We start from the raw sequence: 17363 nt of genomic DNA on the forward strand, positions 1-17363 counted from the left end.
ACCTGAGCTTCTACCAACCTTCTAGACACCTACGTTCTGCATTCCTTTACCTCCCTCACACCGCCAGCGCCTGTCAAAGCAACAGTAGAGGACGCTCCCTCTCCTGACTTGCCAGAAAGTCCTGGAATGGCCTCCCTCGCAACCTCTGGACCTCACACTATCTTCAGAAATCCAGATAGGGACCCATGACCTAGTTGTTCAACTGATCCTACACGAGCAGCTTGGCTCTCAGGGCCTGGATACCTTCGTGAGGGATTAGCAGTGCTCTATAAAGCATGTTTGATTGATTGATTGATTCTTTCATACATAATTTATTCTTTGATTAGTTCACCAATCCATTCACACATCCATCATGTATGTATCCATCTATCCATAAATCCAATCACCTGTACATTCATCCCTTGGCCTAAACATCCACCAATAAAGCCTTTAATCCATCACTCATCAATTGATCCTTTTTGCCATCTACCCATCTTCTTTGATTTCCATTCACTCTGCCTTTCTTCACCCGTACATCCAGTTATACATTCACCCATCCATCTACCCACTCATTTATTCACCGTCTCATCCATCATATCACTCTTCCTACCTTTCTTTCATCTCCTCTTTACTTTCACCCTCCTTTCTTTCAACATTCTATCCTTCTTTCCCTTTTCTATCAACCCATGCTTCTTTATTCCTTATAGCGTGAATTAGGAGCTTTTTCCTGGCAAGTTGTGGACAGATAATGCCCATAAAGAACCCCACATGCACTGTGTTGCTAAAGCGGGGGTTCACAACCCCCTTGCACAAGGGTCTGTTCATGCTATCAGGTCTCTGGACCTCTAATAAAAGTTCAAGGAGTCAATGAGCACAAAGTTATGCACCCCCCCCCCCCTAAACTATGAAAAGAGTGCCAGACAATTAAGGGTCTATCAGACAAGCGCCATTGACTTAATTATTACAGATGATTGAGTAGTGTTGAGGAACAACACTGAGTCCGTCATTGAGCATCGTTCTATGGCAGTGTACAATGCATGCATGGCACATATTTGTCACCAGTATATATTACAACTTCAATAGCCACAGTTCCTTCATGGTTCATTCGAAAGTACACCAGAAACTGCCCAGAAACAGGTGGATCCATTTCTGATGTTACACAACAACTGTGATAACCATTTACCAACTTTTATTCCAGTTAATTTCTTTAGTTGCTTTAATGATATACCATGTTCACTACCTAAAGTATCTTGCTCATGTCCATGCCACATACCAATAACACTCATAATACGGCCCAGTGGGCGCTTGCAGCACTCCTGACCTCTACATGTGGTCCACTGGTGAACAATAGCTTTGAGCTGCTATTCACTTGAGAGAGCACTAACATTTAGAAATATGTTAAGTAAATGGTCAGGCAATAAAGATAACTGTATAAAGTGTGTAAAAACGTGATCAACAATAATCCCCAAAACTATGTTTCATAAATATGCAGAAGCGATTCAATGCAGTGCACCAGAGTATATCAGGGGATTGTGAAGTATTTTGTTTTAAGTAATAATATTAAAAAGCTGGGCGTAGAAATGTTTATTCTTTCTCCCACCTTGACAGCAATACTAATAGTGAGCAAAGAGGCAAGTCATTTGTCAAGTGGCCCCTTCTGGGTCACCTGGGTTGTTATACATGGACAACATCATGTTATTTATTTATTTATTAATTTATGGTTTTACCTTTAACATAATTTGTTCATTCAAACACAAGAGAAGGTTTTGTACAGTGCATATTCTGAACTAATATATTTCAAGGTGCTCCTATATGTGATGAGAAAAGGGAAGGCAAAGTGAACAAAACAATTGCCTAGGATCATACAATTGGTCAAGTGGGGAAGCAGGATCGATCCCAGTTTTTCTTGTTTCACATTGAGCAATTCTATTTCATTCCTATTCAATAATCAAGTTACTTCTTTTTTGCGCTTGAATTTTCTAAGGGAGCAATAGCAAGCAGAGAAGGCATACCCGAAGGTGCTGTAGAGGGACAGCGATTCAGGTACTGCACACATAACACAATATTGTCAAATCTATGACTCTTCTAGAGAATACGGTCTTCATTTAGAGGCAAGTGTGGAATGAAATGCCCATAACAATTCCCTGACTTACTGTCCACACTATATACATGTTTCTCTTCCCCTATGCTAACCACACCCCAACCCTCCAAAGCCATAGTTCCACCCTTTTGGCATCAATGCAGCCCTCCGGCACACCACAGACTATACATTTTGGACCCTGGAAAAATGCCTACTAAGCAAGGCTTTTAATTATGACAACCAGACACAGCACACACAGCATTGCCTTTAACTATGCTGTGTGCTCAGATTTATCCTGGCAGTACTCACAGGGAAGGGCCTGAAGACATACACAATAGGCATATAAGCTCAGATGTACAACAATTTGTGCGGTTGCATATGGAGACTCAGGCCAGTTGTGACAGCTAAAATAAACTCTGGCATGTACTAACCTTATTTTGCAAGTCGGTAACATATTATCGACTGGCAAAATAGGGTTTTCAAGTCGCTTTCAGGAAGGAGTGTGTCAAGGGAGTCCCTTCCTAATAGGGAGTCACAGGGGCATGTATGAATGTTTTGCGTCTGGAATGCGGTCGCAAAACATTCATACTTGACCGACTTCGTGAAGGAGGTGGTAACACATTGGCAAATGGGAAGAGGTCTTCAAGAGACCCCTTTCCCTTTGTGAATGTTGGTGGAAATATTTTTTAAGACCAGGCAGCAATCCCATGAACTACTGCCTACTTTCAAACAAGCATTTGCAATGCAATAGGTCATACATGTGAGTTTGAGCTATTGTCGTTGTAAATGACAATGCCTTATATTTATGGAATTACGTACATAACGGTAAGGTTGACAAGACAAGCACAGGGAGAAAGTCAGTATATTCAATAACAAAAGAGTATAGAAAGTTTGTGCGCTCCACTCCCTGAGGTCTACCGTTTAGGCCCTAAATGATCCAACCATGTAAAGATTATGAGGAAGGAGCGTCATATTCGTAGAAAAGTCTTAGGTTCAAATGCTGAGTTCCAAAGTTTTATTGCACCAAAATTCATCCAATGTCAGCAACAGAAGTTTTGTTCCAACAATACAAATAGTCCAAATCAATCCAAAATAATGCAGTGTAGATAACTCATAACAGCAAATGCGTATTGTCCGGAATGGACATCATCAGGGCTTAAACATTGCATGTAAAGAAAAGGGTGAAACAGCTTAAAAATTGTTTCCAGGGGCTCCCTCTGGAAAATCGCTAGGCCGCCCCGACTACTAAACTTCACATCCTGCTTACAACTCAGGCCTGAGCTGTGCCTCAGCTTCACGCACTGTGGGGCTTCCAGGTGCCCCTACCTCTTCTTGCTTATCAGAGGACATCAGCAGAGAGAGTGTGTCCTGGGGCTTTGCTGCCCTCCCCAAAGCTATCTACCGGCCCTCTGCCAGACCCGCTCCCTGGGTAGTGCCATGTTGTGGCTCCCCCAGCTCACTGGACTCACCTTGGGGATGGCCTTTCTGTAGCGGGTCACCCCCTGCTGGATGAGACTGGAGACCTGTAGGTTGCCATCCCTGCAGGGTACCAGCCGGGTCCTCCTGAAGCACACAGTCCCTTTCATGCTGTTGCTGGCCAGCGCCACTCCCCGGAGTAGCGCTGGGCCGGCTCAGTGCCGCCACCAGCTGCGGCTCACCAGGGAACACATCCCAGGAACCAGTATATGCAGCGAGCTCAAGCCCCTATCCGGACAAAGGGAAATAAAACAAGAGATGCCTATCGAAACAAGAAGAACGATGACTCAGGCCATCGTCAGCAGCAGACTGGACAATGGCAACGCATTCTATATGCAGGAATCCCAGCCACACACCTGCAATGACTGCAGCTCATCTAAAACGCCTCCGCCCGACTCATCCTCAACGTCCCTCGCAGCAGCCACATAACCCCCACCTGAGAGACCTACAATGGCTCCCCGTCAACAAGAGGATCACCTTCAAGCTCTCACCCATGCACACAAAGCACTCCACAACACCGGACCAGCCTACCTTAACAGCAGACTCAGCTTCCACACCCCCACCCGCCAGCTCCGCTCCGCCAGCCTCACCCTTGCCGCCGTCCCCCGCATCCAAGGAATGACCTCCAGCGGCAGATCCTTCTCTTTCCCCGCCGCCAAGACCTGGAACACCCTCCCTACCCACCTACGGCAGACCCAGGACCTGCTCACCTTCAGAAGACTCCTCAAGACCTGGCTCTTCGAGCAGTAGCGGCACCCCCTCCCCTCAGCACCTTGAGACCCTCACAGGTATGTAGCACACTTTACAAGTACTTTGATTGATTGATTGATTGAGAGATCTGGGGAAGCGTTGCAGCAGCGCTGCCCGGCACTCCCGGGTACAGTCGAGACTCCTGCTGGCCGCAACAGCCCCGGCTCCATGTCCAGGAAAGAGTGGCAGAGCCAGCCCTGTGCCATGCCCCAATGGTCCTACCACCCGGCCTTCACCTTCAGCCACCACCTGCTCAGTGTCTGCCTCCCGGGCACACAGGGGAACACCAGCCACGGGAGGCAGGCGAGCCAAGGAAAATAAAAATATAAGTCTACAAAGGCTACAGCACACAAGGGGAAGGTGCTACATCAGTCTGTCTCCCCCTCCATGGACGCTCGAAGCATTGCTGCTGCCTGCTTGCCAGAGACACTATCATGGTACCCGGCTCAATAAAGAAAGAAAACTTCACGTATGTGTTAAAACCAAGTAAAGGGGCCAGTAGCCATGGGAGGCTACAAATGATGACATGGCCATACTAAGGTTGGACTAACAAGCCTATTAAGGAATCAGAAGACAGCATTTACAAAGGGCAAACACACAAGCCAATGAAAAATATGGGTGGGGCTTCTCCTCTGTTAAATACCTAGAGCGACTTGCCAGAGCCAGCGCTTGTGCGCTGGCTAAGCCTCGACCTAGAAATGAAAAGGGAGTTTTTTATTTGTATTTTTTAAATGCATCCTGTTTTACTATAACGAAAACAGGCAGCATTTCACATTTAAAAACTTTTATTATTTAATAGGCAATCACAGACACTTTGGTGTGCGGTCCCCAGCAGTCCAGCATCACTGTGGAAACAAATCATTCCCAATGGGTCACAAATTATGACCAACCTCATGAATATTAATGAGGTAGGTCATTTGTGACCCCATTGGGAATTGCCAAATGTGTCTGAAAAACATTTGTACATTACATTTTGCAAATCTGTAAATGTGAGTCACCAAAAACTGCAATTAGTGACTATCAAAATGAAATGGTGGTACATGTGACCCATGGTGTGGTATTCTGCCATATCTATTTTCCATTACCCATGTTCACTATACCAGATGAACACAGCCAGTTCCCACTGAACACCAGCCACAACGTCTGACAGTACCACTGAATGCAGTACTCACTGGGAACAGGCAATTGTATGCAAAGTGCCTTATGCCATGGTCTCCAGCCTGTAGATACTGATATTCACTGCCTCTAGCCACGGGCCAGTGGCCTCAATGTATAGCTTCTTTCATTAAGCCATGTCCTGTGACCTCTACGCCTGTCCAGAATACTTGACGGGCATAAACTGCCCCATGGCACAAGGGGTACTATATGTGGCTTTTAGAAACCAACTATTGACGTGCGAAAAGGACACAAGGCAGTGGACTGCAGTTCAACAATTGGCTCCGGGCAGAACACTGACTAGATTACCCACTGGGGCAGCACTCACTATGGTTTGGCTGTGGCCTATTGCCACACCACCTTTCCAGTTCCTCTGACCGCATGACCTGGCCATAAGCAATTTGTTAGTTGCAAGTTTCCCTATTGCACTGTCTTGCTATTCACTGCACATGTTCTTTTCTGGCAAGTATTGTTTGCAAGCTTCTCATCATTCAGCCAAGGTGCATGATCAATAACCCTGCATACATCAACCATTGCGTGTAGCCTATGATAATGCCCATGGGACACTGAGTACAGGGGCTTTTGAGCCCACCCTCTGTGCAAAACCATACACACACTACACACCAGTCCATTGCAAAGGGTCATTATCATGAAACAATCACCTGTTAGCTGCCATTTGCTTCCGCTTGACTGCAGAAGACAGTGGTTGGGGCAGCAAATAAGCTCAGACATATTTCTACAATGTGATCTGATATACATTTGTCTTCAATACGCAACAAAGTTTGACTTTTTGTTATTTGAGTTTTTGATAGCGGGCAGCACTCATCTCATTATAATGCAAGGCCAGGCACTAGGGAGTGCAAGTTAAGGAAATGGTCACTGTTTTATATTTGATCTACTCATTGGCATTAATGAGGGGCTGCAATGTGAAACACCTGGTTTACCCTTTGGTATCCCTGTGACTGAACTTACTGCCCTTGATCCCAAGGTACACCAAAGACAGGGGCTCCTGGTGTCCTATTTACTTTCTGTAGATTCTAGTTCCCTAAACTTTCCCTAGCTACTCAGCAGCAATTAAAAGGCTGTTGGAGGTATATAGGGTCGGACAAAAGTCCAGCAACCTATGACAGCAGGTGTGGTTGGATGAGTGATGTCACTTCCCCCATCCTAGAATTTTGGTGAATCAGCTTCCAATAATCTGCTCTGTTTCTTCCCAGTGGTAAAGAAAAGGAAGGGCACATCCCATTTCCTAAAGTAGAAGACAGAGCAAAACAAGGACATGCGTTGTCCTCTGATCACTGAGAATATCCTTAATCAGGATGAATCTATGTTGGACATGTTACTAGAGAACCTTACCACCATTGGAGTCCAACAACTGGTCACCTCTCAACCCATTCAGCAGGACACATGCTCAACCCCATCTTCTCTGCAAGCAACAACATCTCAGTCAGCCACATCTCTGAACTACAGTTGACTGACCCCCACTTTGTCCACTTCTCCTTCGCCAAACCTGGCAACCACCATAGCGCTCACCAATACCCATGCAGAACATGGAACAAGGTTTCCAAACACCAACTCACCACCTCGCTCGACAAAACCCCACCGACAACCTTCACAGATGCCAACGCCTCAGCATCCAACCTCCACCTATGGCTCTCTGACTGCTCCAACACACTTGCTACCCTCAGGAAACCCACCGGCAAGCAGTCCTCCGAGAAAGCCACCTGGTTCTCCCCCACCCTCCAAGAGTCCAGGAGCTCCTATAGATGGCTCGAGAGAAGATGGAGGAGTATCAATACCTCAGCAGAGCACATAGCCTTCAAAACCACTGTTACCAGACTCTCCACCACCTCATCAGAATTACAAAGAAAACTGCCATACAGGAATGCATCTGTGCCAACACACATAATGGAAAGGAACTCTTCACAGTGATCAGAGAATTTGTGAAACCCAGCACGGATGCTACAGACATCTGCTCCTGCCAAGACCTCAGCAACAACCTCACCACCTTCTTCCACTGCAAGATTACAGATATCTAGAACAGCTTCACAACACAGAACCCACCCACCCACAACCACTGCACCCAAATGCTCCAGATCCCAGCTGACTAAGCTCAACTAGACCACCCTCACCACTGACAACACCCTAATGATCATGAAAACCATCCAGTTTGGAGCCTCCTCGGACCCCTGCACCCACTTTATTTTCAACCTAGCTGGTGGCATCATTGCCCCTGAGTTCTGCAGCACCATCAACTGCTCCATCGAGTCCGCCACCTTCCCTGAAGACTGGAAGCATGCAGATATCAACACTCTGTCATCCCGATGGACCTCAAGAATTACAGACCCACATCTTGCTCCCTTTCCCAGTCAAAGTCATTGAGAAGGCCATCAACGCCCAACTCACAGAATTTATCAAAACAAATCCACACCATGGACCCCTCCCAATCAGGCTTCAGAAGCAACCCCAGCACCATGACTGCACTTCTTGAAGCAACAGACAACATCCACACTCTCCTCGAGTGAGGCAAAACCATAGCCCTCATCCTCCTGGAGCTCTCTGCCTCCTTCGACACTGTCTCCCACCACACCCTCTGCACAAGACACCACAGCGTCGGCCTCCACGGCAAAGCCTTAGACTGGATCCTCTCCTTCCTCACCAGCCGAACCCAGAGAGTCAAACTTCCACCGTTCTTCTCAGAACCTATAGAGATCAGCTGTGGAGTTCCTCAGGGTTCCTCTCTGAGCCCCACCCTCTTTAACATCTAAATGGCCCTGCTTGCAGCCATTGTCAGAAACCTTGGAACGAACATAGTCTCCTATGCCGATGACACCTCACTGATTCTCTTTCTCACTGATGCACCTACAGCCGCTAAAAGCAATTTTTGCAACGGGATAAAGGCAGTCAGGGCCTGTATGAAGGACAGCTACCTCAAGCTAAACTCTGACAAAACCAAAGTCCTCAACCTAGGCACCCACTCCCTCTGCCTGTGATGACTCCTGGTGGCCTGCAGAGTTTGGAACCCCCCTAAACCCACCGACCACGTACGCAACATCAGCATCTTCCCCGACTCCTCATTCTCATTGAACCGCCAAATCAACACCTTTTCATCCTCCTATTCAAAATGCTCCACCTGCTTTGAAAGATTTTCAAGTGGATCCCCACTGAGTCCAGGAGAATGATCACCCAGGTCTTCATCAGCAGCAAGCTCGACTACGGCAACATACTCTCTGCCTGCGCCATTCAAATCTCCAAATGAAATTGCATAGCATCCAGAACTCCTCCACCAGGCTTATCCTGGACATCCCCTGCCACAGCCACATCTCTAGTCACCTGAGAGATCTTCACTGGCTCCTGATCAACAAAATCATCGACTTCAAGCTCCCCCTCCTCCAACCAGACTGAATACCTCAACCACCGCCTCTCCTTCTACACACCCACCAGACCTCAGCCAGAGTAGGATCCTTGTCCTACCTTGCTGCAGAGACCTAGAACACTACTACCTCTGCATCACAGGCAATCACCTTCACTGCCTCAGTTCAAGAAGGACCTCAAGACCTGGCTCTTTGACTGAACTGCAGAACTATCCCCTCCCCACCCAGGACCTTGAGACCCAAACAGGTGATTAGCCAAGCTCTATAAGAACCCTGATTGATTGATTGATTCATTCATTCATTGATTCATTCATTGACATGTTAGAACAGTAAAAATTGCTTGATTGGCAGATTTCATACTTCACCCATTTTTCTGAACTAGGGCCACGTTTCTGTAATTCCAATAGGCCTTCATGAAGCACGTCCGCTTGTGAAGTTCTTCTTGCACATGGTTTGGGTAGATAACACGTTTCGGGGCTGGACTTTCGATTTCCCTGTATAATTATATTCAGAAGTTGCATAATCTAAATTCAAAAACAAGATATTGGTAATGAAGTTGTGTCTAAAAAAACAGTTTAAGGAAAAAATAATCTGGTCTATTTTATTAAATGTGATTTTTTTTTCTAAGATTGGTGACTACCAAATTGAGTGGAGGGTTGTCAAGTGCAATAATATTGATGTGAAATAAGCATTGGAAGCTATGGCATGAATATGCATTAAAGAAAACATCAAATCCACTGCATAGCCACGAACACTGCTTGTAAGATTGACTATTTGTTATGCGTGTGAAAAGGTTGCACTTTTAATGTACAGATTGAAATAGATGAAATAGAAAATCCTAATAGTTGAGCTGAAAACAAATCTGCCAAAATTAAACCGTGAAACAAATCCCGATAGATCAAGTAGTGGTATTGTCGTGTTTGTTGTGCTGCTCTTGGTATAGGACAGGATTACATTACTTTGTTTGTCATTCCTTGTCACAGTACCCGTATCTATTGCATGATCCCACCTCACCAGACAGGCATTCAGCTGACAATTCCTTAATTCGGTACAACTCAAATATATTCCACTTCAGGGAAGGCCATTTCAGCCACTGTATCTACGAGGCCCACAAATGGGATTGAGAACAAAATGAGGATAACCAGGTAGGAGAAGGCGCTTAAGGACTTTGATCCAGAAAGGACATTTTGAATCATGGAAACAACAGGCAGGCTATCCAAGCATTATCTCTATATATCGTTCCTTGTGCCGGTCCTCAAACCTTTTTAGATATCACCTGAGAGACATGTATCTACCCTGTCCTAGAGATTGAACAAAACTATGTCACAACACAATGGAAAGGCATCTCAGGTCAGGATTATCTTTAACCTGTCTCCCCAACCCACATATCATCCGTGTCAGGTTGGCACCAGGGCACAGGCATAGAGGTGTCCTGGTCGTATTATATATGTCAACACAAAGATGACCAACAGCCTTGTGCTTGAAGTGGTCATGTTTTACAAGCTCTACACTGGTTCACACCCTGCATGACCAATTCTACATCCCTATGTAAATTAGAAATTAGAGCTTTTAAACCCCTTATGAATGTAGAACTTGATTACCCCAGATGATTCATTGCTGAGGTAAAGTTTATGAGCAGGATGTCCTGCAGTCAAACAGAAGAGAAAGTGTGCATTGTTATTATTCAAATTTAGCTAAAAAAAAACGCACACTGATCTTGCACTGGGAAAGACAAAATAGATAATGTCCTGCTCATGGTGAAAGGAAGAATTTACTTTTGGGGAAGAACACGGGGCCTAGGCAAAGCACCAACTTAATCTGGAAAAGTGTTAGGTGATAAGATCAAGATTCCACCCTTAATTAAACAGATTCTATTGCAGATGTTGTAAATTACCTTATAGAGAAGATCCCAAACCTCATTACTCTACATACCACTTTGACAGAACCAACTATAAATGTAGTATAACTTATTGGTCTCAGTTTGAGTTTCCGTCTAATTACTTTTTGTGAGGTCATGAACATTATATTCAATATGTTTGTTATTGTTAGCATGGCTGTTGAGGAAGCGATGGATGAAGTCCTTAACAATAACATGAAATATCAGTGATTTTTCATTTTTAATTCATAACCCTAGCTGCACTTTCACTATGTGTTTATAAGTGGAGAGGCAAGTTTTCTGAAACATGTTGAAGTGGTATAAACAAAGCTAACGATAACACTACTTTAAACTTAGTTTTTTTAGTGAATGTGTTTTTTATCCTATTCCCCATGCACCGGTTCCTTGCGCCCATCGAAAGAAGAGCAGACAGTCACATCTGCACTAGAGCTTCATCTATGTGCAGTAGGGGTTGGTCATAGCATCTGGCCTGTGACCAAGCCTTGTGCCCAACCCCTCCAAATGTTCCATCCCCCCACACCCATAAATGGCCTTCAGCCGCACATAGCCAAAGTGGCCACAATGTTAGACATTCGGCTACAGCCTTAGCACAAACCTCTGTAGGAGGCTAACCCGTTTGGCACAGAAACACCGGCCATGTGCAGAGGGAATTGGCTGCAGGTTGCCAAGTCTAGCATGAAACTCGTAGCATATGAACATTACCCTGGGCCTTTGGCTGAGCATAGCATGAACCCATCACTCCATAGGTAGAAAACACTCTACTGGATTTACAAATCCGCAATGGACAAAGGAAGAACAAACTGTATTGTCCACTGGTGCACCTTTATTTTTTAAAGTTTTTTTTATTGGATTTGTGACTCATTCATGGAATTGCAAATCCACAGGCAATTTCTTGAGTAATGTTCTATTTACATGCCAGGTTTGGTGTAATTCTGTGCAATAGGTTTTTTTCTATATCAATGAGCAAAGAATTCTCTGGGAGTTGAAATGTCAAATAGTGTCAAAGTTATTAAGAAACAAAAACGCCTTTTCAATGGAAAATTGGACTTAACCATAACCACTGCTGTCTGTCTATCTATCTATCTATCTATCTATCTATCTATCTATCTATCTATCTATCTATCTATCTATCTATCTATCTATCTATCTATCTATCTATCTATCTATCTATCTATCTATCTATCTATCTATCTATCTATCTATCTATCTATCTATCTATCTATCTATCTATCTATCTATCTATCTAAGTCACCCAACTGGACCACCTGTAATAGAAATCATGAAAAAAAGCTCAGAACCTGTAGAGCAAAACATAAATGGCAGCTAGTTGCAAATGTATTTTACAAACCTATCTCTCACACCTTCTCCTCCATTATACTGAACACCTCTCTGGTCGCTCATGCACAACAAATAAATTGCATCTCACATTTGATCACAATAAATACAGCTCTCCTCCAACAAATCATTCTTCAACCATATAGCATGTTACTCATTTGAAAATGTGCTTCAGCACCCCACAAAGGGATATGAATCTTTATAATACATATGGGATAAAGGAGCGCCTTGAACATTACTAGGATTATGAAAGTCACGAAGGTGAACATACAGAGGCACAATGCAACAGCCTGTGTACCTCTAATGGCCATAAAAGTATGAGACGACTTGAAATATACTTCATAATGTAATATGTGGACCTTTCCCCCAAAACTGTGTAAATAAGTTACACAGCTGAAAGGTGACATCATGACATGTGTGACACTTCCTGCTAGTCCTACCTTTTTATGTAATAAAACTCTCAATGCTGGAATGTTTAATGTTGAAGCAAAACTACAAGTCACATAATGCAAAGTACTGCTGGACAAAAAAAGGAACGTCTTGCTAAAGTTATCAAGATAGCGTGAAGCCACTTGGCAACTACTTTTAGGTAGCCTGCGGGAATCAACTTTGTTGGCCCATTCAACAAATAAAAATATTCCACAGGTTAAAGGTTAAAAACTAAACCAATACGCCTCTTTATTACTCCCCTACCCTTCACCCATAAAATAAGTAATTTTGATTTCATAGACAAATGCGTGCTGCTTCTTCTTCATGCAAGCTGCATTCCAGAGGAGAGGAAAGTTTAAACGTATGCCACTAAGTACTGTCTCTCTGAGCATTAGCAAGTGGCAGCGTTACCCACAAGCTGCTACTAGCATACAAAGGGGCATATTTACAAGCCCCTATCACCACAGGAACGTCACTTTAAGTAACGTTCTTGTGTCGATATGTGGTTCACCTACGCAGGGGAAAACGTAAGGCTGCACCATACTGTTGTAAATATGGTCCAGCCCTGCGTTTCAGAAGTGGTGGAGCGTGGCCTTAAGCCAAGGAGGCTAACGCGACGCTCCGCCACTTCATTGTAAATATGCCTCAAAGTGTTTGGGCTCCCATGCATCCAGGGGCAGATATACAATCCCCTTGCACCAGTGGTGCATCACTTTTTGAGACGCTCCGGCAGCGCATTTTACTACCACATATGTACAAGGACGGAAAAAAGCCACCCTGGGTGACTTTTCCTGTACTTGGAACGTCCCTTTCCACGCAGCACTTTGCGTGAAAGGGGCGTTCCATGGGTGTTGATGTGGGGGTTCCCACGCAACACCTATGGAACCAGACGCATTTTCAGATTTCCAAGAAGTCATAAATCTGGAAAAGCATCTGAACGTTAGGGGAGACGTGGGGAGGCGCAACAGGAGAAATGTATTTATTTCTCCTCGCTTTTCCCTCTTTCTTTGCTTGCTGCATTCAGCAGCACTCATAGAAAGAGGAAATTACCTTTGGTGATTGTTTATGTACAGGAAGGTGTCTCTTCCTGCACATAAACAATCAGTAAAACAATGAGGTTTTGCAAGTTCTATGTGTGCTAATGATGTATTACTAGCAGCTTGGTCCATCCTTTGCTTATTACAGGTGTACTCTGACATCAGACTATGCCCACAGCTAGGCACAATGTACCAGAGTAGCCTTTCTTTTGTGCACCCGAAAGTGATTTTGGGCCTCATCAAGAGGAGGGGCTAGTCAAATGCTGCAATAAAATATAATATGACCAAATCATGCTTCCTTATTCTTCAGTCGTTTTTGAAAGTACCCACACGTGTTTTGTCGTCTTGAGAAGATGCTTCCAGCTCGTAGTCCTGGTGGCCATGAAATGTTATGGTGAAGCGTTCCCCATCGACATCTTCCACCGACTTTACTTGTGAAAACGGAAACTTTTTCTTAAGGGTCCCTTTTTCAATGTTGAAAATTGTCTTGGATACAAAATCAATCTGAAAAAGAAGTTGTGATCAATATTTGAAATCAATCCTGAATTGTAGCAGTCATCCTTTTTTGAGCATCAATGACAGTCTTGACAGTCTTTATATGCCCATATAGGGAATGCTTTGATTATACAAACATAAGTTATGTGTTCACCCTTTTTCATTAAAGTTGGCAATTCAGTGCAAATGTACTTTTTTTCAACTGTCAATCTATATATATATATATATATATATATATATATATATATATATATATATATATATATATATATGTATGTATATATATATATATATATATATATATATATATAAACAATTCCAAGTTTTGCAATGCAGCAAGAAGTCGCGCACTCAAGGATTTCAGTTGTGAGGTTTTAATCACCGGATATCGCTACGCGTTTCGACACACCAAGGTGTCTTGATCACACGATATATATATATATATATATATATATATATATATATATATATATATATATATATATATATATATATATATATATATATCGCAATTGTAGTAAAAATGAAAACCAGCATTTCTACAAATGATTGAAAGGCACTTGTTACAAATATGTCCTATATATCAGGCTACGCCTGGAAGTCATCTCATACATAGAAAATGTCCCTTATCAGATTCACTGTTCGACCGAGATTTCATTATGCAGTGAAAGCACGTTTGTATTCAAAGAATAGGAGCCTACTTCAAAAGGAGAGGTGAGGCCGGTCCCCAGAGGCAGGCCCGTAGCCAGGAATTAAGGATTTAGGAACATGGACCCCGGTGACGACAACAATGAGAACGGGTTTGGGCAGGGATGAAGTGGCTTTTCCTTTGGAATTTTGGTACAAAAAGTAAGACTATTTTTAGACTTTAAAGGATACAATACATTTCATTGTATATTATCGCTATTGTTAGGCTATACCTAAAAATGTATGCGGCTAGAATTTGACATTGTTGTATAATTTAAAGCATTTTCTGCTAGTAACATTAGTCAAAAGTGGACTTCATTTCACAGAAGGTTCCTCGTAAATTTGTGTGGCAAATCACAGGTTTTGGCCAGAACAATTAGTTATTGCTGGAAGACGTTACATTTTGGGGCCTCATTTATGAGGCTGTGCGTCACTTTTACGCCGCCGGTGCGTCACTTTTTGTGAAGCACCAGTGGCGTACAAAATGCACCTTGTTGAGCCATATTTACAAAGTGACTCATCTAAGTAGATGTGTCACTTTATAAACCCCTCCGCCACATTATACCTGCGCCAGGTATAATGTATGCATGGGGGGCGTATTAACGCAAGGAAGGGTCGTAGAAGTGACGCAGTGAAATCTATTTCACTGCGTCACTTTTAGGACGCCGTTGCGTCAAAATCTTGCGCCTGCCACACAGCAGGCGTAAGACTGACACAGGCCCTTTCACATGGGGCTTGCCCCATGTGAAAGTGCGCATTGCTGGAGTTGCGTCACTTTTGTGACACACTCCAGCAATGCCTCACTTTTGCGCTTACAGATACGTCAGAAATACTGACGTATCTGTAACTCCTTGCGACATGAAGCGTCATACCATAAATATGACACATCAGGAATGTCCAAAAGAGTACGCACTGAGAATTGACGCATCGCTGCTTTCACGCAGCGATGCGTTATTTCTCATAAATGAGGCCCCAGGTTTGTAAGGGGAACATGGGCCTCTCCCTCAAGGATATGTTGGAAGACCGAAGGCTATAACGTGCATTTTGGGACTTGCAAAAGTGGTTCAAAACAGGGCGACATTTAATGACAAGTTTGTAATGGACTTTGGAGATAGAAGAGGGTTCATTCACAGAGGATGCTTGAGGAAATGTAATACAACGGGTGCATTTTAATCAAAGTACGTTTCCACCAGGTGCTGGAAATGGAACAGTTTGATACTTTCTGTTATTTATCAACGGTTAGATTTCTTAGTTAAAATATAGTTCAGAAATCCACTGAGTATGTGTCCACCATGTTAGTAATGACACTATGCAATAATGATAGCAACATGTTTAATGGGATTAGTCCAACACTTTGAATCAGTGCTGCTAAACATTTCATGAAAAATACCAACACTTTTTAGGAAGTGCTCCCATACCTTTGCTGGGAGTATGAAGATATCACTGGCATGCTATATTTTAAAATATCAGCACTGGCACTGCTCAGGGGCGCTGCTTTGAATTTATTTGGATAGGACAGTTATTCCTCTGAAGTTCCATCATAAATCTTTTGGAAGATTGAATATACCTCACAGCTAGGCTGTCCATTTATGTAACAGCCCTTGCACTTCACTATGGGTTGTTTTGCATTTATTGGGGGAGTACAGTTATTCCTGAGAAGTGTTTCAACTAACAGGACACATCATGGATATTTTTTTTATGCAGAAAAAAATTAAAACCTCTTTGTAAGACTGCTAAAAATCAATAGACAGTGTCAGTTCATCTCAAATGACCTCCTACACTCTGTTTTAGATAAGGCTAACAGGTAAGCCATTGCATTTTAACAGACACCTTTCTTTTGGCTTAGGATTCCTATTAGAAGGAGGATTTCCTTGGCAAAATTGATCCACCACTGGCCAAACGCATTTACTTGCAGTTCCAATATGGATCCCTGCCACGTCACAAGTTCACTGCTAAATGGTCACGTGCATCGAGTGCTAAAAATGAAAGGTGTCTAGCTTGTGGTGAACACATCGAAACTACTGAGTATGTTTTTTTTTTTTCTCAAACTATAGGCCAACTAGGAGACAATGGTTACTCTCCATATGCAAGAACCTGGGTGTTAAGGACTAAAAAGTAGTCTTCAGGATTTTGACAACTGGTGTATTCACTTATCCGTTACTTGCTGGGAATGTAGAGATTGAGAGCAAGGCATGTGATAACCAAGACATCTCAGGAATAGGGGCCTACTGCTCTCTCTATTCATCAAACGAATAATTAAAAAATATTATAAACTTTTTATGTATTACATCTTAAGGGAATAATGTTGTGCTTTTATTTTATGCTGCTTTATTGTCTTAATTGAAGATCTACAGAGTTTTTACAAATTGTAAACTGTGATACCTGACATTGAAATTGGCTTGTGGACTGTTGTAGTATTGTAATTTATCTGGGGCCATCGCCTTATTTGTTCTGATGTCCAAATCTATTTTTAGTCATGTTTTTTCTTGTCTGTGACTGTCTTTTTGGTGTGATTTCGCACCCTACCCATTGTCCCTTTGTCAGCATCCCATTGTCATTGTGGGATTGTGTGCCACTTTTGGATTCCATGTGCCATTGTCTGCATGTCAATTTGTCCCCAAGCCTCAGTATCAGAATCCAGATATTTGTCAGTGGGCCAATGTCATTTT

At 43.3% G+C, this 17363-nt stretch overlaps 1 protein-coding gene across 2 annotated transcripts in view; it reads right to left on the reverse strand.

Annotated features, from left to right (window-relative positions):
* LOC147706032 (uncharacterized) overlaps nt 1-17363 on the reverse strand; it is a 777463-nt gene that overhangs the window by 488786 nt on the left and 271314 nt on the right. The window contains exons 3-4 of one of the 2 annotated variants that reach the window (XM_086932483.1): nt 13843-14016; nt 9175-9338 (exon numbers count right to left, since the gene is read on the reverse strand). In XM_086932483.1, coding sequence (XP_086788609.1) covers nt 9175-9338; nt 13843-14016 — 338 coding nt within the window. Of the gene's footprint in view, nt 1-9174; nt 9339-13842; nt 14017-17363 lie in introns of those variants that run through there. The other variant, XM_086932484.1, reaches the window with a different exon arrangement.

This window comes from Lissotriton vulgaris, chromosome 7 (genome assembly GCF_964263255.1).
Source record: "Lissotriton vulgaris chromosome 7, aLisVul1.2, whole genome shotgun sequence".
In the NCBI taxonomy this organism is placed as follows: Eukaryota; Metazoa; Chordata; class Amphibia; order Caudata; family Salamandridae; genus Lissotriton; species Lissotriton vulgaris.